The 22,235-nt window shown below is 49.9% G+C and overlaps 1 protein-coding gene across 1 annotated transcript; it reads left to right on the top strand.

Moving 5' to 3' along the window:
- Window positions 1-648: 648 nt before the first annotated feature.
- On the top strand, window positions 649-10,202 carry OPRL1 (opioid related nociceptin receptor 1). Its single transcript, XM_005146854.3, has 3 exons — window positions 649-875; window positions 9,057-9,412; window positions 9,679-10,202. Exons 1-3 carry the CDS (start codon window positions 649-651, stop codon window positions 10,200-10,202), a joined length of 1,107 nt encoding a protein of 368 aa, XP_005146911.1.
- The last annotated feature ends 12,033 nt before the right edge of the window (window positions 10,203-22,235 follow it).

Below are 22,235 nucleotides of genomic sequence, written 5' to 3'. Positions count from 1 at the left end.
TTCCCCCTTTGCTTGTGTCTTACGCAGTGGGAGCCGCCAGCAGCCGGGGCTGGCTCTGCCCAGCGCCGTCCGCCCTCATCCCTCCCTCCCATCCCTCCCTATCCCTCCCTTATCGTTAAAAACGTGGGATCGGGGTGCAGCCCCTGTGCCGGCAGCATCCCCTCCTGCGGGAGCAGCGCATCGCCCCCCATTGCCGTTATCCCCATCCCTGCTCCCGGCGCTGTCTGGATGCGGCGTTGAACCGGAGACCCCCACCCAGGTAAGCGGCCAGAGGGGGTTTGGGTCCAACTTTGGGCTTTTCCTGCTGTGTTACCGGGGCACAAAGCCGGATACGGGCACTCACCGGCTCGGGAGGGGAGGGTTGGAGCATGCAGGGCTGGCGCGGTGCAGCCCGCATGGCCCTGGATGCGGTGTGGAGACGTGCGTGAGCTCCCTGCGTGCTCAGGATGCATCAGGAGCTTGGGGTTGCAGCCCCAAAACCGCTTATAGGGAGGTTTGAGGGGGGAGTTGTGTTCTCCCCAGCAAGGAATCCCCCGTCTCCTCCAGCACCTCTCATGCTGTGCTATGGTCCTGGGCTCCCCGTTTGATCGGTGGGTCTTAAAACTGTCTCCAGTGCTGCAGGTCCCTGGCACAAGCTGATGCTTCAGGATGGACCCGCTCTTCCCTGCCCACATCTTGGAAGACCCTGACCTGAGAAAGCTGCTGAATGACTCCTCTATGCTGAACCTCAGCTTTCTGCCCAGTAACTGGTTCAACAACGGCACGGGGGACAGCTTCCTGCCCCTGAGCATCAAGATCACCATTGTGGTTGTCTACTCCATTGTGTGCATCGTGGGGCTGGTGGGCAACTGCTCCGTCATGTATGTGATCATCAGGTAGGACACGCAGGGGGGCTGTGGGGAGGGCTGTGAGCAGGGCAAACCTTCCCCCTTGCTCCAAACCCCTGCTTATGGGGGAAGCAGGCAGGCGCTTCCCTGGCCATCGCAATGTGCTTTAGAGGTAATGATGTGGCATTTGCTTTATTGCTTTGGTTTTGTGTTTTTCCCTTCGTAGGCTCTGATGAAGGCTCCCCCCAGCTTTCAGCTGCCCTCTGGTGCCTCCTAAAGTTAGACCCAGAGAATGGAACAGAGCCATCAGATCTTCTCGAAAGAAACGAGGCTTTATTTCCTAGGGAGCCGGGGAGGGCAATGTGATGGGGGCATCCCACTGCTGGACCTGTCATGGGACCTCTCCCTCCTGTGCCATGTCCAGCACCACAGCTGTGGATGCAGGTGCTGCTCCACCGGGATGCTGCTGCTTCCCAAAGTGAATTGTAAGGGAAGGAGCCTGCTGGGAGGCTGAGTTTCCCTTTTACAGGGGGAAGAATCACTGATGTGACTCTCCCAACTCTTTGGAAGCTGTAGATGGGAATAAAGTGATGGGGAGTTGATGGCCACTGCTCAAGCTCCTTTGCTTGGAGCATTCACCACCCCACCAGCACTGTCCTGCAGCCTCCCTGCACATCACTACTGGTGTTTTAAGTGTCCCTGCCTGGTTCTGCTGTGGTTTGATCCCCCTCTATTTCCTTGAAGCAGAAACCCTATTTCCTCCTGTAAGTACCCTATAACTTTATGCAACTGTTAAGGTTGTGATTCTGTGTCACACCCCAGCAAACTCCTTCTAATCTCAGTGCCCTGTGTGATAAGGAGTGAGCTTCCATTTCATACCCATCTCGGAGCACATTCCTGGTGCAGGTGGATGCTGCCAGCACAGAAAAGACGGAGTGGATTTGTTTTCTCCTCCAACAGAGGATGAAAACCTTTAGCAGACACCGATGGGATTAAGTCTTGCTCCTGCCAAAGCAGCTTTCCCTTGGATACACACAACTTGGCTGGGGTAGATGCTGCAGGATTAAGTCTTTGGTATCACAGGTTGGTGAACAGCGATTAAATCTCTGCTGCAAGGGCAAAGAGACAGGGCTTGGAGCAAGCTGCTCTAGTGGAAGGTGGCCCTGCCATGGACATGGGTTGGAACTGGATGAGCTTTAAGGTCCCTTCCAACCCAAGCCATTCTATGATGATTCCATTCATCAGGCTGCTTGTGTCTGTTCTTCTTTCCAAGGAGTTTAGGGCAGGGATACAAGGGCATTAGCCTTGTGGAGCCTGGCGATGGAGACAGGTTTGTAGTGCACCAATGCTCCACTGGAAGAGCTCATGTTTGTTTGGTGCTGTAGCAGTCACTCGAGTAGGCAGGGTGATAGTGGGTATGTGTAAGTGTGGTGAGTAGTGAGAATTCCTTGTCCCACAGCGATGCAGCTCACTGGGGATGCCAACCAGTGTGTGCAGAGGGGAAAGGGGTCCCTACCCCACATGTGGCCCTTGGAACGTAACCTTTGTGTGTGTGCCTTCTGGTTTTACTGGTTGGCAGCAATTGAAAACTGAAGATGTCACCTCCATCTTTGCCAGGCCGCTGCCATTCCTTCCTTTTCCCCTTTATTTGGAATTCCCTCTTTATGCAAAAAAAAGGCAGGAAAAGTTTAATTATTTGGGGAATTCACCAAAAACTCTTCTATATGAACCTGGAGGTGACCCTTGGATAATGTGTGCAGGGGAAGCCATAGAGTTACAGCATTTATAGAAGCTGCTGTTTCCTCCTGGGTCTCCCCATCAGTGTGTCCTGGGGGTTCAGTACTAAGCTGAGGCTAACACTGGGTTATCCCCATGGAAATGACCCTTCTGGGTTCCATAATTCCCACTTCTGGTTATTTCTGGCCAGGATTTTGCTCTCTTTGCCCTTACTTTTGAGGTCAGGAGCAGAGAAACTGGACTCAGTATCTCTGGCCATGTACAGGGGGATGATGATGACTTCTCAAGCACACGTTTTCCTCCCCAGACTGGAGCATTGATGCTTCTGGGTTTCCTGCCTTAAAAGCATCTGTATTTCAGTTGGTTGGAAGCTGGTTGTTGGTGTGGGGTTTGGGGCTCTTAATGATGTATCTATTCCATTAATGTAGGAAAGAGTGGCAAAACCTTTGTGCTGCATCCCTGTCACCTGTAGGTAGGGTGTACCCTACGAAACCTGGTTTATGCTTTTCCTTTCCATGCTTGCATTTCACCAGGGACAAGCTGCCACCACATCCTATAGGAAAACGCTGCATTGTGTTCCAGGAACAGAACACTTCCATACCATAAGCAGTAATTGCTTCCTGGGTTTGCAGGAGTTGGGAAGCAGAGGCTACCACCAGCACTCGAGGAAAGAGGAGGTGTGAGGAAGGTTTGGGGTTTGCTCCTCCTGAATGGGTTTTTTGCAGCACCCAGGGGAAGAGGTTAAGATCCCCCCATATTTCACACATGGATACAAATCCAAAGCCTCCCCTCGGTGTTCCCCTCTGCTACCAAACCCAGCCTGCATCCCTCTGCTACCAAACCCAGCCTGCATCCCTCTGCTACCGAACCCAGCCTGCATCCCTCTGCTACCGAACCCAGCCTGCATCCCTCTGCTACTGAACCCAGCCTGCATCCCTCTGCTACCGAACCCAGCCTGCATCCCTCTGCTACCTGGAGTGCTTTAACGTTTGCAGTGATGAAGCTATAGTGAGCAGTCATCAGCTGACTGCCAATCCCCTCCTGGTGCTGAGCAGCACTAATTGGAGGAGACCAAGAAGGGCTCTCATCAAGAACATGATTTCCTGGACAGTAAAGGGCCTGTTGGGGAAACCTGGCTGTGGCTTTGTTCTGCTTGCTCATTGTGGAGCTCTTGCCAGGGCAGATGATGCCTCTGCTCCCTCCTTCCCCTTCTGCTCTTTGCTCTCTTCTGCATAGATTTCCTGTGCTGCTTTGTAATGAATGTGAAACGAGGTTGAATAGCTCAAGGCAGAGAGGGTTTGGGGGAGACTGGGGGGAAACAAGGCTGCTGTGGTCCCTCTTGGTGATGGATTGAATTGTGCAGGGCTGCTTGGCCAAGAGCTTTGTCTTTAGGAGTTAAAAGCAAAGGGGAAGAGGGATGTATTGTGCTTACATTGGCTGACCCATGGGGCAGGAGGTGATGCTGACACTGCTGTTGCTGCGTGGGGTGTGAGAGACCAGTGTGTCAGGGAAGGGACTGGGGACAAGAGGCAGCTTCTGGTCCAACAAGTCCTCTGTTATCCCTAGCTCCACCATGCTGCTATGATGCTCAGCAGTGATGATCCGGAGGACTTCCTCACTGTTGGCTCTGCTCACCTGGATCAGCCCCTATGGGAGCAATGCCTCATTTCCTTGCCATGGGAGCAATCTATTGGGAGCCCAGCAGAGTACTGAGGCTGCTGAGCTCTCCCTAGTGAAGAACTCTGCTTCTGAGCATTGGAAGCAGCTGTTCAGGCAGAATAGGGCTGCCAGGCCCCTATACTTCCATTTGCTGCTTCCAGGTGAAGCCTTAGGAGGAGAGATGAGATGTGATGGGAGCTGCCTGGGGGTGGCTGTGCCAGCTGTTATTCTGCTTACCAACTGCATCAGCCCCTGAGAACAGGGGTGAGGGCAGCTGGCTGTGAGGAAATGAGGAAAATGAAGTTAATTAGGGCATTGCAGAGATGCTGATTTCCTAATAGACAGCTTTCTAAAGGAAGAGCCTCAACCAGCTGCGTGTCCCAGAGCTGAAATCGAGCGAGTGGTTAATGCAGCATGGACCCAGCGGGTGCTGGTGGGGCCATCTAAGACCTCAGCACACTCCACATCTGCCTCTCTTGGCTTTTCATGGTGGAAAAAGGCTCACAGTGGCTGTGTCTGACCCCTGTTCACACAGGGACTGTGTCTGCAGCGTGTGCTGGAGGGCTCTTGGTGGGATGAGTGTAAGGGTGTTACCCATGTGGAGCAGTCATTCCATGGGGTTTAGTATGGGACTCTGTTCCCAGTGCATTTCAGGGTCTGGGCAATTCCCAGCAGCTTTTAGGGCACGAGCAGTTCAGCACAGGCAGACCTGGCCCATGAACAGGGATGAGAGCATCTTGCTGGGGGATGGATGCTGATGAATCCCTTTAAGACCAAAGCAGGATCCTGGTGGCCAGGGACCCGCTCAGGGGTGTGTGAACCCCTGGACCGGTTGCAGAGCCTTTTGCAGCAGCAACCACACAATCTCAGCCCTTTGCACAGCAGCACTTGGGCTGTGTCATGTCCCCATCCCCACCAGTCCACAGGGAACACCTCGGGGATGGAGGGCAGAGCTTGTTTCTCATTGCTGTCACCTAGGGGCTCAAAGGGCCAGAAACTCATCTGTCCAAGGTGTGGGTGCTCACCCTGACTGGCACAGGCCCCTTCACTCACCATCCTGCCACCTAATTCATAGGCTTTTATGTGCTGGTGTCTCTTGTTGTAGCATCTGGGTCAAAGTCCAAAGTGGTTTTAGGTTTGCCCTTCTCAAATTGTCTGGTTTTTGAACCATCAAGAAGAACTCATCTTGATCTAGGTGTTGTTGGGGCTGTCAGATGGTGACGGGAGCAGCAGGGATACAGAGAGCACGGTGTAGGTGTATGGCTGGGGGACACACACACAAATCACAGTGGGGTGTGCCAGATCAAACACCACCTTCTTACAGCCTGTGTGCTAAGAGCAGGTTGGGCGCAGAGGTGGCAGTGAGAGGCACTGATTTCCATTGGCAGAGTGGGAGCAGCTCAGCAAGAATCCTCTCTGAGCCTTTTCTGCTCTGCTTTGCTTCCCTGTGTGCATCCAGGGATGCTGGCAAAGGCTGTCACTGATGCCAGGGTGTGGTGATGGAGGTTGGTGCTCAAGGTGAACAGCTCTGTCTGCATCCTGATGAGCAAAGAACATCCAAATCAAGAGGCTCTGAGAGGCAGAGAGCTCCTGGGGATGATGCTCATGGTCCAAGGCTTTGCTCTGGTGTCTGTAGCCCCATTTTGTGTTGTACTTCCTGGTCCTTAGCCTGGGGCATCCAGAGCTGCTTGCTGCCCTCCAGCCTTGAGGCTGCTGGGTGGAAAGGAGGGAGTGATGCTAAAACAATAGGTTCGATGGCTCGAAACCCTGAGGGCTCAGCCAGGGACAAAATCCATCCCTGTGAGAAACAGGACCTCAAAGCCCCATATGTGGAAGAGCTGTTTCCTTCCTACCCCTCTCCTCCTCTCCCAGCCTGCAGGTTCCCCTTGCTGATGCAGAGCTTTGTTCCAGGTAATACTCCTTAAGGTCCATTTAGCCAAAAAGAGGGGGAAGCAGAGTCCTGAGCTCATATCCAGACATTTTTCCTCTTAGGCTCCAGCAGCTGGGCCAACAGGAGGGCAGAGCAACGTGGTGACTTCTGGAGCTGGATGGAGAGCTGAGAACTGCCCTGGGGGAGATGCTCCATTAGGAGACTGTAGTTCAGTTAGGCTGCTGTCCAGTCAGGATGCTGCTATCCTCATCTGTCCACAGCCTTATCCACATCGGAGCTGTGCCATGGGGAGCAGCCGTAGGTGCTTCCTAAAGCCTGAGGGTTTAATTTGTCTTTCATTTAAGCAGATTAAGAGAACAGACTCAGTTCCTGCAGGAGAAGAAAAGGAGGTTAATCCACAGAGAAGTGATGGGTTGAGTTTGTGTTTGTCCTGAACATTCTGGAAACGTTTGGGAACATTGGTTGGATGGGATACAGGCTGTTGGCTCTCAGCGTGCACTGGAAGTGGAGCTGGGAGTAATTAAATAGGTGTGAATTAATCTCCCTGTCTTTTAAGTGCACAAAGTCAACCTTAAAGATGGGTCCACATGGAGGGAGAGCAGGTTTTTGTAGGGCCAGGCTGAGTGATTGCATCTTGTTGTTGGGAAGGGCTTTGAAGGAGAGCTACCAGTGAGGTCCCTGCAATGGAGGGAGCTGAAGGTTTGCAATGTGCACACCCCAAGCTCAGGGTGAGCTGAGATGCCCCAAACTTGTCTCTGTGCTAGGGATGCAGGAGTGTGCATGGAGGCAGTGTGGTCCTCCATGGATGCTGGATGGGTGGTAGAGGTAAGTGGATCACTGTTTCTCCCACTGGAGACTAAAGTTGCTCATCATTGTGCCAAGCTTCAGCTGTTATTCATAGAATCATAGAATAGTTAGGGTTGGAAAGGACCTTAGGATCATCCAGTTCCAATTCCCTCAAGTTATAACATGAGTCAAAGCAGTCGGCGTTAGAGGCAATGTTGATGAATTGCCTCCAAGTCCAGTCCTCTGGGAAAGATGGACTGGAGCAAACCTGACCTTTGGGAAGCTTGAGCAAGCCCAGCTGGGTCTGAGGGATGCTGAGGAAGACAACAGCTCCCTGAAGACCTTTGCTAACAGTTTTAGATGGCTCTGAATAGTCTGGAGCTGAGCTGATAATACTTTGTGTGGGCTGATGAAGAGCACTGATTTCATGTCTTAATTTGAATTCCCCTCCTGCTGACCCAGAAGTGTCTGAATCCATTCACAGAACCATCTCCTCTCCCTGTTCCTGGGTAAGCCTGCTTAGGAAGAGTCAGACACTAAAGCCCTGGCAGCTGCCTGGTTGTGCTGGGTATGCAAAGTGCTTGCTCACACCTTCACAATAGGAAGGACAATGGTGTTTTGTCCTCTGCTGCTTTGGTTATATGAATTCATTTGATCTGGGCTGGCTTTCTAAGAACCCACTGTCTGCTGGCATTTCTGGGCCAGGAGAAGCCTGGCTTGTGTGGACTACAAGCATTGCCATCAATGTCCATCTCCAAACGCTTCCCTTTGCCTTTCAAAGTCAAATATAGGATCATTTGTTCTTGCTTCTGAAGCCACTTTCAGACATCTGACTTCTAATACAAGCTCTAAAAGGGGTAAAAATACAGACTTTGTATTCTGGATCGTGGATCCCCTTTCTGTTGTTCTTGCAAGCCTGGCTCTGTCCCTGTGCATCTCAGCAGAGTTCAGAGCGTGGCAGTGATCATGTTCCTCTAAGCATTCAAATAGTCCATCAAGAGCTGAAGCTCAGATCATCAGGGGAGGGCATGGGGCTGAGTACAGTTGTGGGTTTGCTGTTCTGAATCCATTTGACAAGAAAGAGCTTTTTAGGCATAATCAGACCCTATAATATTCTAACACGCATCAGACTGAAAATAGCACCGTGGTTTATGGGCTCAGGTGTTACCCTCAGATGAACTTGTCCTCCCTTAATAACACACATCATTGTCTGCCATTCCTGGCAGCGGTTCTGTAAAGGCCATTAGGGTAGTAAATAATAGATGAGCTGTGGTTTTAAGATTGTACCTATTGGAGCTCTTCTTTTGCCTGCAAGAGGAGCATCCTGGAGCTGAAGTGTTGGATTCAGTCACAGAACCGCTGTTGGGTTGCCATTACTGCAGGCTCTGCATGTGTCCTTGGGTAGGTGATCGCATCTTTCTTTGCATCATTTCCCATGTGTAAAAAAGGAGATGATTTGCCATTGGAACAAGGTGAATCTTGCTTTGGGGATGTCAGAAGTAATACAGAACATTGTTCTGTGCTTTGTCCTTTTGGCATTGACAAAACTCTTTGAAGTCCACTCAACTCATGCCCTTATGTGCAAACTACCCCTTTCTTTGGAAAGATCCATTGTGTTATTGTATTTCTGATGCAAACCTCATTTCTCACCAGTTCTTAGCTGCCACTGGCCAGGGCTGGCCATCTTACCCATTCTTACTTGGTAGCTCACATTTGCCATCATCTTTGGCCCATATCAGCCCATACAAAATGGCTAATGAACTTATGTATGATGCCTTTAAAATGAGCTTACTGGGTGAAGCTTTCACTGCTATTTATAATAATGAAACCATATGTGATGAAATCCTTACTGAAGTCATTTTCAAAGCTCATGGTCTGAGTTGCCAGCCTCAGGCTTTCATGGTCTGAGGAATACACTTCTGCTGTCTGTGGAACTGATTGTGGAGGCACTGTTTGTGGTGCTGTAGGAGCTGGGAGGAGCAGTGTGTTGATAAACATGTGGGAGGTGGAAAGAAAAGGGTGTTGGATCTCTTGTTGCATAAGAAATATACAGCATCTCCTTCCTAAAGTGGCAAAATGCCCTCTTCACTAGGCTTCAATGTCTTACCCATCATGGTCAGGTGAAGCTCTAACCATTGCCCTTTCCTACATTGCAGATTCACCAAGATGAAGACAGCAACCAACATTTACATCTTTAACCTTGCTCTGGCAGATACCTTGTGTCTGATGACCTTACCCTTCCAGGGTACGGACACATTCCTGGGCTTCTGGCCCTTTGGCAATGTCCTCTGCAAGATTGCCATCTCTATAGACTACTACAACATGTTCACAAGCACCTTCACGCTGACGATGATGAGTGTGGACCGCTACATTGCTATCTGCCACCCTATCAAAGCATTGGACATCCGCACTCCCCACAAGGCCAAAGTGGTCAATGTCTGCATCTGGGCCCTGGCTTCTGTCTTTGGCATCCCAGCCATGGTGATGGGATCTGCAGAGAATGAGAACAATGGTCAGTAAAAACACATCCAATGGGTGGGAGGTGTTGGTGGTCAGGGAGCCCATGGGCTTGGGGCAGTATTGGAGAGGGGGGTACCACTTTCATTGGTGTGATGAGCTCTCTGTTGCAAAGCCATCCTAACTCTTTGTGCCTTTGCCTTTCTGCATCACTGCTACTGCTTTTCCTGTTTTAGACATGCTTAAAATGAACCTGCAGACGCTTTTCTTCTTGCTGTGGCTTTGCTGACCTTCCTTTCCTTGTTGTTTTTTCCCTTGCAGAAATCGATTGTCTGATAAAGCTCCCTTCACCTGTGGATTACTGGGATCCAGTGTTTGGCATCTGTGTCTTTCTCTTCTCCTTTATGATCCCCGTGTTGATCATCACCATTTGCTACAGTCTCATGATCAGACGACTCAAGAACGTCCGTGTCCTTTCAGGCTCCAAGGAGAAGGACCGCAACCTGAGGCGCATCACCCGCATGGTCCTGGTTGTTGTGGCAGTCTTCATCATTTGCTGGACTCCCATCCAGATCTTCGTGCTGGTGCAATGCTTGGGTGCCAAAGCAGAAAGCGAGCTTGAGCTGGCCATCTCCTGCTTCTGCACTGCCCTGGGGTATGCCAACAGCAGCCTGAACCCCGTGCTCTATGCCTTTCTAGATGAGAACTTCAAGGCGTGCTTCAAGAAGTTCTGCTTCCCCACTGCCTTCAGGACGGAGCTCCAGATGTCCAACAGGATGTGCAGCATCGCCAAGGATGTGGCTTACGCCTGCAAGAACTCGGAGGGGACTAACAATCCGGCCTGACTAGGCATGGAAATTCCCATGGTGGCTGTCGCCCAGCAGAGTCCAACCACCCCCACGTCGGAGCTGACTCAGATAACAGCTCTTTAGCAGGACCTCCAAAACTGAGAGGAAACGATGCTGGGGGTTGGGAAAACCGGAATCTGCAGGAGCAGGTGGAAAAAAGCCCAATTGATGCATTTTTAATTCCTGTGCTCCCTGCACTAAGGAACGTGTTTGAAACCAGCCCTTTGATTCCTGCGAAACCCCCATGGGTTTGCAGCATCATTGAGGGTTTGGGAATGAAGTGTTGAAACCAGGCACTGCTCCTGGGACTTACACTTCCACTGCTGGGAGACAGGCAAAACACAAACTATTCCATTTCTCTCTTCCTCCCTAAGATGCAAACAGCTCATGTGGCTCACCAGGCACTTTATTCTTGTAGCGTTGCTCCGAAATTAGACTTTGCTGAAGCCAAAGTGGGCAGCAGCCATCAGACAAACTCCAGGATCAGCTCCAGGATGAGTCATCGTGAAAGGAAGGATGCAGGGAGGGAGCTGATGGAACGGGAATTCAAACTGCCCTGTGGCTGAGAGCCTGGGGAGGACAACGTCAGCTCCTGCAGATGGGGTCTGCAGTAGAACCCTCTGCCTCCAGTGCACTATTGGTGGTGAGAAGGGGCTATCAAAACTGGTGAGCATGGATCAGAAGAGGAGGAAGACAAGACACAAAATGAACACAAATCCTTGTTTACATGCTGCTATCACTTTTCTTTCTAACCCTGTATTTCCATTGTGATAATGGACAGAATGTGTCTGTATATACGCATCCTTAGTGCTGTAGGTACAGCTGTATCGTAGGATTTCATCTTGCCAAGCATGCCTTGGGGTTCTTCCTCAGGGAGAGGAGGAAGGAACAAAGTGGCCTATATATACATGTATTTATGGACAGGGGATGACCATTCTGGAGAAGTCTGAAGGGCAACTCCTGCAGAAGATATGGACTTTTCTGGTCGGAGTGGCAGCCTAAACCCATCCCATGTGCTCCACACGAGATAAGTGGTGCCCACCAACAAAAGGTGGGGGGTTATTGGTTCTTATTTGTTTGATAGATCCATGATGCTGAGAGGACATGGGAGAAGCTGCTGAGGCACCACCCTCCTGCCAACCACACATTGATTTTTCCTCTCCCAGTTGGCCAGAGCTTCATGGACAATGAAATGCTCCATCATTCCATTTGATAATGGAAGCATTCCCACTGTGCTGGTGGGGACAGCAGACCTGTATTCTCCCTGTAGCACATCACCCCAGGGCAACCTGGGCAGTGATGCTGATGGGGAAGCAAAGCAACGATCTCCATTTGGGGATAGGAGGTCAACTCCAACGCGAGAACCGGCAGCATCGTCCGGGTTGTACAGATTTCATGTGAATATATTTATTGTGCTCTGCTCTATGAGATCCTGTATTTTTAATGTACTGGTTTGCCAATATTTTAATGCTGTCACGTTGTTTATATATGCTGTACAAAAGGATCCGATGTTATATTTCTATGTAGAGTGTCTCCCTTTATGGCTGGGCTTAAAATATAGATGCAATTCTAGTGTTTTGCGTATAGGACCCAGATCCCTTGTAAACTGCTTGAGCTGGGAGGAATTTGATGCTAAATCCAGAGGGATCCCAGAGCAAACTTTGCAATTAGCACTTCGCTTGATGAATAGAGGAGGGGGAAGGAAATGTGGGCACTTGAAGCACTTTGCAATGGGTGTTTATGCACCAGGAAATCACACACAACCCTCAAGCATGCGAAGAAGAGCTCACTGGGCTTTGCTTGCAGTGCCATTGGGGAGCAGGAGAGTGTTTGTCAGTGGCTGGGTAAGGAACAGCCGCCCTCCCTTTGTGGTTCTTGGGGTTGTAAATAGATTTATGTTCTATGGAAAGTAAATATATATACACCAGTGTTTGGCATTTTTTTTACTCCAGATTTGTTATAATGATGATGCTGCAGCGATCTTACATAAGCAAGTACTCAATAAATGTGCATTTATGAAGCTTTTGGGTAATTCCGTGGCCCTTGCAGTGGATGTGTGTAGGCATTCTGTTCAATGCTCAGTGGAGTTTGTGATATGAAGAGCAAGACAAACCCGAAAGCAAAAGCTTTATTGTACTGTGCCTCTGGAGTTAAAGGCTTGTGATGGGCTGAAGCGCAGGCTCTTTATTTCTCTTCTGCACTGGTTGTGTTGGTGTGATTTCCCAGTTACCGCGGTGTAAATGACAGTTTCCTAGGTGGCTACTTGTGTGCTTTAATAAAGGAAAATGAAACCTCTCTACTTTGAATGATGTGGGGTTGGAATCACTCGGCTGCACGCATCAAGGGGTGATTGTCTGGGATCATAGAACCCAGCCTGCTTTGGGTTGAAGGGACCTTAAAGCTCATCCAGTTCCAACCCCACCATGGGCAGGGATACTTTCCACTGGAGCAGCTTGCTCTAAGCCCCATCCTTGAGCACTGCCAGGGATGGAGCAGCCACAGCTTCTCTGGACACCCTGCACCAGCTCCTCAGCACCCTTACAGGGAAGAGCTTCCCAATGTCTTTGTATGTGGGCTTATTTTTCCAGCTAAAACCACTGCTGGTTGTATGGAACAACACTGAAGCACCTGATCCCTTTTACTGAGGTCAGTGGGAATGTCTGTTGTGCAGGCAACCAGCAGCTCTCACATGGGTAGGGCAGCGATGCCAGCATCTGCCTGCTGTTAGAGGTCAGGTCTGATGCAGGAGGAAAACAAGCTCTTCCCACATACTGTCCCCACACCTCCGAGGAGCTATGGGGTCAGGCACCATCATGGAAACAGTGAGTTACAGAACTGCTATGGAAAGAAAGCTGGAGCAACATTCTATAGCCAGGAAAGATGGATTAGGCAGCGCGATGTGCAATAGGGGAAGCGCTGTCTCTCTGCATAGAGATCAATAGTCCTGCCCAGGTGGGTAAATATCAGGAGAGGATTCTCATTGGCAGTGGTGATCCTGGTTAAAAAAGGAAGGCAAAGGAAAATTGGTGAGGAAATAGAAATCTTCATTTCTAGCTCAGTTAATTAGAAGTATCCAGGGGTGAGTTCTTGCAGCAAAGCCATAAAGCAAAGTGCTTCATTCACTATTCTGGGGTTTATTAATGTGCTAAATGTTCTCCCTGCTGCTGCTGGCTGGAGGCAACTGCTGGAAAGGCTGAGGAATGGATAAGCTGGAGGCTGAGCTCTCCCTTGAGTCACTCCTTGGCTCATGGCACTGGTACAGCTGGTCAGATCTCTGGCTTTGGGAGGATGCTTTGCTGGTGCCGCATCTCCCTTCCTCTGCCCTTACCCAGGCTGGTCAGCAAGCAGCTATTCCCCAACCCAAATCACAGCTGTTGAAAGCAGAAATAAGGTGCATGGTTTGTACATTCACTGAGGGTTGGATGGTTTTATGCCATGGGATGAATTTATCCTGGGAGGAGCTGAGTTATCCTTCACCGAGCTACAGGTCAGGCTGTGGTCAGTTGGTTTGGGTGAGTATTCAGCTGAAATCCCCTTCCTCAAAGAGCTTTAACTGGGCTCTGATGTCTCTCTGGGTACTTTGGGATACAGACATCATTGCTGGGTAGGACACTGTGCCCAGGGATGGATGCTCCTCACCCTGTAATGCTTTCCAGGAAGGTGGATGCTCTCCATGGCTATAGCTTCCTTGAGTAAAAAGGATGCTCAGGAGCCTTTGCTGTCTGCTTAGAAGAGGGATTCTCAGACCAGCAGCAAAGTCTGTCATAAAGACTCCAACTTGCTTTGCCCCTCATCTCCCTGTGCTTCCCTTCAGCTATTTCTATGGACATTTATGCATAAGCAAATTCCTCCTTCCTTCAACAGGGAGAGCCTCCTTTGGACACATCCCGAGCTGCAGCCCTCATTGTGCATTCATGGCTTCACATCTGTTCTGTGGTAGCAGAGCTTCATCACTGTGACTTTGCAGAACCTGCTGGTAATGCACAGCCCTGATCTTCCCCTCCCAAACCCTGCCCAGGGCTGTCTGAAGGACCAGTTCTTGCTCCCTGGCCTCCTGTGCTGAGGAAAGCACAGGTATGATGCTATGATGGGAGGGATGCTGTGATGGGAGGATGGAGGGTAGAATTCCATGGAGGGTAGAGGGAAATCTGCCTCAGCTTTATGGTCAAAAAGGCTTTTAAGGTGAGTCTTGGTGCTGCATGAGGAGCAGAGATGGACTATGAGGAAGTAGAACATATGCTGTGTGATGCCAAGGGGTGTTTGCATAGGGTGGTTTTGGGAATGGGGATCTGTAGCCCTCCTTGCCATGGCTGAACTGATGCGCATCTGTTTTGAGTGGTCCACAGTGGCTGCATCCATCACCCTGCCACCCATTTAGACTTGACCTCTGCTCAAACACACCATAACAGATGTGTTAAAACCATAACTCAGTCTGCAAGAAGGAACATTAGGATTTCTCCAAGCAAAGGGACTGCTTGGAATGGGATCCACTGGGGTGGGTGCACTTCAGGCCAAAGAGCCCCATGACTCACAAACTCCCTTTGTTCCTTTCTTCAGTACCCGGAAGCCTGGATAACTTACATGACAAGGTGAAATAATCAATAAATAGAGCAACATGGTTATGTATCTTGGCAACGCTGATGCTAATCAGCCATGTAAACCGACTTTGCTCCCTCTCCCTTAATGCAGTGAAATCCCAGCTGTCTGCAGCATGGGAGTGATGCTGGCTCCCTGCAGAGCTGGGGACACAGGGGGCTCTTTCCCACCTCCTGAACTCCCTATTTCTGCTCCAGCATTCCCAAACCTCACTGGATGCTCCCTGGGGTTGGAAGTGCATAAGAACACCCTCTGGGATCACCTTCACCCCCCTGGAGAACATCTTTTATTGTTTGGATCCTTGGGAATTTGGTCGTTCCGTGGTTAAGGGCTTTTGGGAACAAACCCCATCACTCCGTGCTGGCACATGGCATCACTTGGGATCTCCCCGAGTAATGCGCAGGTTGGACCATTTGTGAGTCTGTATAGCATTGTTATACGCATCCTTGTCTTTTACTCCTTCCTTACTCTCAAATCCTTGTGCCTTTTGCAGTATCTAGGTGCTGGGTGGGAATTCCTACCTGCAGAGCCCACACTGGCATCCATTACTGGAATGGGAACTCTCATAACCTGTGCATCCAGCCCATCCTTGCAGCAGAACGTGGGTTTTATCTCCATTACACGTTAATGCTGTGAGGGGATGTAGCTCCTGTGTGGATGCTCCTCCTGCCTGCAGCGGCCAGGGAGAGCATCCGCTGCCTGCCTCCCACCCAGGCTTGCAGCCAGGCAATATGGGCTGGAGCCAAGAGCTGAGCGGCACCAGCTCTGCCAAACAGCAGATTTCCAGTGTAGTGAAGGATGAATCTGCAAGAAACCAAGCAGGAAACTCCATGTTTTCCAAGGAAACCACTGACAGAATTAGCATCATCCCTTTGTCTTGTGTTTGGTTGCATCAGGTTCCCTTTCCCATGGCCACAGAGGGGGAGACCAGAGTTTGAACTGGCTCTGTCCACTCTACAAACATTGATGTCTGTGTGTGATTTCATCCTGCCATGTACAGTGTGTGCTCATTCCATGCTGATCCACTCAGTGACAGGGAATAGAAGCACAAGCTCTGGAATCAATGTGGGATCAAGACTTGTGGCTTTTGGTTTGGTTTCCCCTGCATGAGAGGAATCCCGGGTTGTGATTTGGTGACTTTGGTCAATGTTAGGCATTAATAGCAACCTCTCCATGTGCACAGGTCATTGGTTCACACATCCTGGACTTCCCCTCATCTCAGCACTGCTTAACCACAAACATTCCTGGACATAACCACTTGAAGGGTAAAACAGCAGCCAATGAGCCCAGCACTGGTGCTGGGGTTTATCCTTGCTCCCTTCTGTGGTGCCTTGGGGATGGGTATGGAAAGCAGACCAGGGCTGATCTCCCTGCAGTTTGCTTTGGCATCTGCACTGGGCTTTAGATTCAATGTGCTCAGCTGGAAAACTGCCCCTTGTCCTCCAAGGAGTGTGTGTTAGTGATGCCTGTAGGATACCTGCCATGCTGGCTCTGACCTTCCCTGTCCATTGTGAAAGGATGGCTCCCAGCTCATATCCCTGGCTCCCGGTCAGCATGGGTGAAGGAGCTGAGCCAAGAGTGCCCCATGGAATGGAGGAGCCCTCTGTGTCCATTGCATGGCTAAGAGAAGTGTAATTACATCCACAGCATTCCATCAATACCGAGCGGCTGCGGCTGAGTCTCAAGGGAGGTTTCCCACTGTGTTGAAATCTGACTTTATTAATTACCAGCCTCTGATCTCATTTGAGGGGTAAGTTTATGAAACCGAGCCCTTATTCCTCTGCTTTCCATAATAAGATGCCTATTGGGTTTGTGCAGTGGATGGTTTGGAGCTTAGAAACCCTCAAGGTGTCTTGTTCTGGTCTATGTGCAGAAGGGAGGTGATGGAGACCTGCACAAATCCTGGTGAAAGAGAGGGATTGAAATCCCATCTCAGGAAAATGGGGACAATTGAAGGTCTTATTCCCAAGCTATGGTTTGTTTTCCTCTTGTTGGGAATTCCCCCTTCCCAAGTGGGATGCTGGTAGATGTGCCAGAGCCCACATCGCTGCCATCAAGGGGATATTGAGGTGGATGCTTTAGAGCCATCATCAGCCTTCAGTGCATCCTGGGTTGCTCCACTCCCCTTAGGAGAAGCTTTCCAGCCTCTCCATCAATGCAGTGAGCACCAGCCTTGGCTGGAGGCACTTGTGGGAGTGCGTGGGTTTTATCTAGACATCAAATATTATGTTTTAGGAAGGGAAAATAGCCACTAAACAGCCCTTGAAGCTTCGGGCTTGTGTCTCATTGCACTCTGAGAGCTTTGTTGGATAATTGTGTGCTTCTCCGAGAGAAAACAGAGCAATTGAGGCTTGTAATTAAAAGCTATTCAGACAGCTTTGATCTTTCCCTCTGCATCTTCACTTCCCAAACACGAATGCCAGCCGAGCATCTCTTGGCAATGGCTGCTGCTATTCCTGGTGTTTGCCTTTAAATCCACTCCTCTTCCTCCTTCCCAGCAAAAGGGAGGTGGGGGAAGAGGATGCAGCAATGGGGCTTTACAAGAGGGGGTTCTTTGGGAAGATAATGGGGTTTTTGGAGGGTGTCTGGTGTCCTGTGATGGCAGCAAGTGTGGAGCTCTTCTGGAGGCCTCACTGCTGCCCTAGATCAAGGGTTTATCACCCCAAAACCAGCCCTGGGTCCAGCATCAGCTGCAGGCATGGTATAAACGGGATGGGACCATGGTCTGTCCTGGACATGGGGCAGGGAGGTGATGCCAGTGCTGCTGTCCCCACAGAGGGTCCTCAGATGATGTCTGAAAGCCTGGGGAGTCCCCTTCCCTTCAGCATCAGGTGGGGATGTCAAACCTTGGACTATAAGCTCAATAGGAGTGGATGTGATCCTGCTGCAGCCAAGAAAGCCAACAGGATGCTGGGTTCATCAACAACAGCATCACCATCAGGGATAAAGATGTCATCATCCAGCTCTGCTCTGTACTTGTCAGGCCTGGGATGCTGTGGTCAGGTTTGGGCCCTGCTTTACAAAGCCCAAGTATTCCATGATTCTATAAACCTTGGGATGCTGAGACCTGAAGCACCAAACTAAGCTTGTTTCTCTCAGAACCAGCAGTAAAACCAGATAATCACCATTTCCTCAGGTTTGCATTGGGAGCATTAATGGCACGATAGCACTGATCATCCCAAATCGAGATAACATCCATGGGCTCTCAGCATCCCACAGATGACAAGGCAAGTGCAAGCTGTACAGAAAAGGGACAAATTCTCTCTCCTGGATTGCTGTCAACAGTCCCCTCTAGAGACCCTTCTGTTTCATATCTTTATTCCAAGGTTTTGCTCATCCCTTTTTAATCTCTTTTTGGTTTGATTCTTTCCCCCATCTAAAGATGCTTCTGAGAGCCGGATCTGCATCCCTCAGTGGGGTATTATTGCTTTTCTCACCCGAAATCGTGACCAACAGCAGGAGACAGTGTGAGACTGTGTAAGTACCAGGGGATTACAGCTTCAGGGGGGGAACAAGCTGCAGCACAGCTCGGATGAGGACAATTGATTGAAACAACCTTTATTACTTGCTGCAGCACAAAGACTTAAAAAGCAAGAGCAATTTCCGATCCCTGCCTCTTATCTCAGCTGCCTTTAAAGCCTGTAGTGGGAATATGAGCCCTGTATGAGCCCTAATTCCTGCTCCTGGGGTGGAAAATGGCTTCTTCTCCCTCACGCAGGGATGATGAAGCAGAGTCCTCCAGGGCTGTTGGTCCCCATGGGTGCAGCCACAGGAAACGTGATGTGCTTCCCATAGAGGAGGATGCAGGAGCTTTACTGCAGTGGGCAGGAGCAAGCAGAAAGCCTTCATCTCCTGCTGTAACCAGGGAGCTATGAGGTTACCCAGCACCTTTGCCCTCATTAAGCCACCCTGGACCATCCCAGAAGGATATATCCCTGGCTCTGCAGCTGAGTTGGCTTCCCAGAAGGTTGGGAATGGGGTTAGGATGGGAGGGAGCTGTGCGCATCCCTGATCCAGCCTACTGGGTCCACACAGACCCTGCAAGGGAGGTTTGTTTAACAGGGTTTTATTCAATGGATTGTGAAAGGGATTTATTCCCCTGCTTGCAGCCATTGGGATGCAGCTGATGTGAGCTGCTGTGACCCGCAGCAAACCAGCCCCTGATGGAATTCAAGCAGAGGGGCCGTGCGCAGGGTTTCCATGGGGTGAACGTGTGCCAAGTGTAGACGAGCATCTCAAAGGTGGTTTCTACTCCCTGGTCCCATGCTCAGGGGTTCATCCCAGGCATGGACAGCCCCTGTTTGCAGCAGGTTTGCAGACACCAGCCTGTGTGTGAGGCTGAGCAGCGCTGTGAAGATGCAGCGATGCTGAGCTGAAAGCAGAGAGTGCCGCTTAGTGCCGTCGGGCTGAAACACAAGGACCCACTGGTTAGCTCGGTGCACCCATGGGCGACAGAGCCCTTTCTAAGCACGGAAGGAGACCTTGGACAATGCAAACCTCTTCTCCCTTTGTCGCCTTGCACATCTCAAGAGCAAAGAGGAGCTGAGCATCTTATTTAAGCACAGATGTAGGCAGGATGCTGTTGTAAGAGGAGATGCTGAGAGATGCGGCTGTTCGTCCTCATGGACAGAGGGATCGGGGATATAAGCAATACCTGTAAATGCCTGATGGAGGGTGCAGAGGAAAGGGAGACACACTCTTTTCAGTGGTATTTAAGAGGCACAAACTGAAATATGGGGAATTGCATTTAAACATAGGGGGGAAAAATCACTGTGGGAGTGGTGAAGACCTGGAACAGGTTGTCCAGAGAGGATGTAACATCTCCATCCTCAGAGACATTCGAACCCAAGCACACACAGCGCCGGTCAGTCTGCTCTAAGTGACCCTACTGGAGCAGGGGTTGGACTGGGGGATCTCCAGCCTCAGCCCCTCTGTGGTTCTGTGACAGCTGTGACATTGATTTAACTGGGATGTGTCAGGTCTGAAAGTGGGTGACTTACTGGAAAAGTCCATTGAATGCACTATATCAGGTTTTCCACCTGATAAAACATATTGCCTTTCCTATAGAGCTAACTGGGCAATCTGTGCTGGTTGGCATCCTTTGAGCCAGTTTTCTGCACTGTTTTTCCATATGGGAAGCCCGTTGCCAGCAGGTGGCAATGCTGCTAAAGCAGTGGGTACCCCCTCTGTACAGGCTGGCTCAGTCCCCTGGGCTGCTCCAGGGGGGTCATGCAACACCTCTGCATCCCTCATCTGGGACCTGCCTCCTTCCACATAAAGGTCAGCCAGGACCACAGCACCCATTAACCACCCATATGGTCCTCAGTGCCATATTTACCAGGTCTTCCTCCTTTTCCCCATGTTCCTTGGGTCAGTAGATACCTCTTAAGAGCCATTAGCACCTTCTGATTAGAGCCGATCTCTTCCCTCCCTGTTGCTCCTCTTGTGGCTGGGGCTTGCTAAGCATCACTTCACACACCTCCATATACAAACACACACACACACTGCCAGGACCAGGCTTTGAATAATCCTTGTGTTCCATAGAATTGTAGGTGCTAGAACCATGGAATGGCTTGGTTTGGATGGGACCTTAAAGCTCATCCAGTGCCAACCCCTTGCCATGGGCAGGGACACCTTCCACATGGTTTACTGGCAGTTGCAAGGTGGAGCTGATGGGAAACAGATAAGAACCATGAAACTTGGCTCAGTGGGCTCTAAACCTGGGGTTTAGGATGATAGATTAAGGTCCCACCACTGTGGTTTGCTCCCCATGAGGCTGGCTGAGATTGGGGATTCAGCTCTTGATCATTACAGCAAAGCAATGTGACATTTGGTATAAGATAACCTGTAGGAATGCCTCCTTCATGTTGGTTCTAAAGGCAACCCCTTCAATATGGAGAGGGCTGCACAAGTGATGGTGTATCCACAAATCTCTTCCAGTTTTCCAATGGGGAACATGCAAACAACCATCACACTCTGCTGAAGGTTAATTTTGGTGTCTGGGGGCACTGATGGGTTTTGATTGCCCTGAGTGGCCTCAGCTGGTGTCTCCACCCTCACCCATCACTCCAGGAGGCTATTTAAGATGAGCCCTGCACTTTCCAACCCAGCTCTCTTGGAGGGATCCTTGCTTCCAGTGCTGTCTCCTGCATGGATTTTGGCCTCACATTACAACCCTATCTCCAGCTCCATTTCCTGGATGGACTTTGGATGACTGCTGACGTATCTTGTCTTTGGTATGTGTGATACAGCTGCTGTCTAAACTTGTCTGTAGCCCCATGTTTTACTTATTTCTGTGTTTTCCTGGTGAAATTTGGGCAGAAAAGAGCCTGGTTTGGTGCTTGTGGGTCTGGGGAAAGCTGGAGAGAAAAGCATTAGCTGAGGCAGCCTTTCTAAACCAGTAACACATACCCTACTGTGGCAATGAGCCCTGCTCACCTCTACCACCATGGGTTTAGGGGTCCTTGAAGCTTTCAGTGTGGTGTTTCTGAGTCTCCCTTTCAGGTCCTGGTTCTGTTGATGTACTTTTGCTATTTACCTGTTAGAGAAAGAACATTCCCTGCAGTTCTTGCTGGAGTTCTTGTGGCTTCCAATCCACCTTAATTGTGCTACTGTTCTATGGCTATAGTGTTTTACAGTAGGTAGAATGTAATACATAGCAAAGATATGGGACACGCAGCATCATTTTTCTCTGGGGAAGTAAGAACCAGTCTCTCTTTTTCTCATGGGGTTTATTTCATAATTCACTCTTAAATAAATAGATATTTGACACTTAACAAGAACAAGGAGTTAGAAGTAACTTCTAACACACATTCCCACAGTATTTTATGGTGTTTAACATGTTTATGCTTTTGGTTTAAATTCCACTCCTGTTAACAGCTCAGGAATGAGGGAATTTGGGGTGGGAAACAGACATCCCTCAAAATCAAAGCTGTAACACACATATGCACATACATGGAGGTGAAAATGGTTTGTTTTCCAAATACCCATCTGGCATCCTCTGTCCGGTTTACTGGTGTTCCATTGGAAGTGCTCTTTAGCTCTGTTTCATGAAACAACCCTCTAAATAAGAGCTATTAAGGACCAAGCATGGTATTAGCCTGAGAACTCGTCTCCAGCTTGTCTGTGCTGTACCAGCAGATGGCAATAGAGGACCACAGTGCAGTAAATGTGTCTCTGCAAAGGACCTTTTCTGCCCTTAATGCTTCAGAGTACTGATTAAAACTAACCCTATAGAAATGGTACCTTGAGACATTGGGAGATGCAGAGTGGGAAAAGGCAAGAGCTGCAAGTAAGCAGGACAAACCATGTGAGGGATAATGATACAATACATGTAAATGAAAGAAAGAACATTGTGCATACATTGACCACCCCTTAGTCTGCAAAGTTGCCCTTCAAAGCCATGGGAGGGAAGGGATCTGAGCCTCAATCCGT

The sequence above is a fragment of the Melopsittacus undulatus genome, chromosome 10 (genome assembly GCF_012275295.1).
Source record: "Melopsittacus undulatus isolate bMelUnd1 chromosome 10, bMelUnd1.mat.Z, whole genome shotgun sequence".
In the NCBI taxonomy this organism is placed as follows: domain Eukaryota; kingdom Metazoa; phylum Chordata; class Aves; order Psittaciformes; family Psittaculidae; genus Melopsittacus; species Melopsittacus undulatus.
The sequence above is the reverse complement of the archived record's forward strand: the minus strand, read 5'-3'. Positions and strand labels throughout refer to the sequence as shown.

Excerpts from the sequence above, each read along its gene's own strand:
- OPRL1 (XM_005146854.3), top strand. The coding sequence starts at position 649 with ATGGACCCGCTCTTCCCTGCCCACATCTTGGAAGACCCTGACCTGAGA. Across the intron at positions 876-9,056 it reads GTCATGTATGTGATCATCAG|ATTCACCAAGATGAAGACAG; the intron begins GTAGGACACGCA and ends CCTACATTGCAG. Across the intron at positions 9,413-9,678 it reads TGCAGAGAATGAGAACAATG|AAATCGATTGTCTGATAAAG; the intron begins GTCAGTAAAAAC and ends TTTCCCTTGCAG.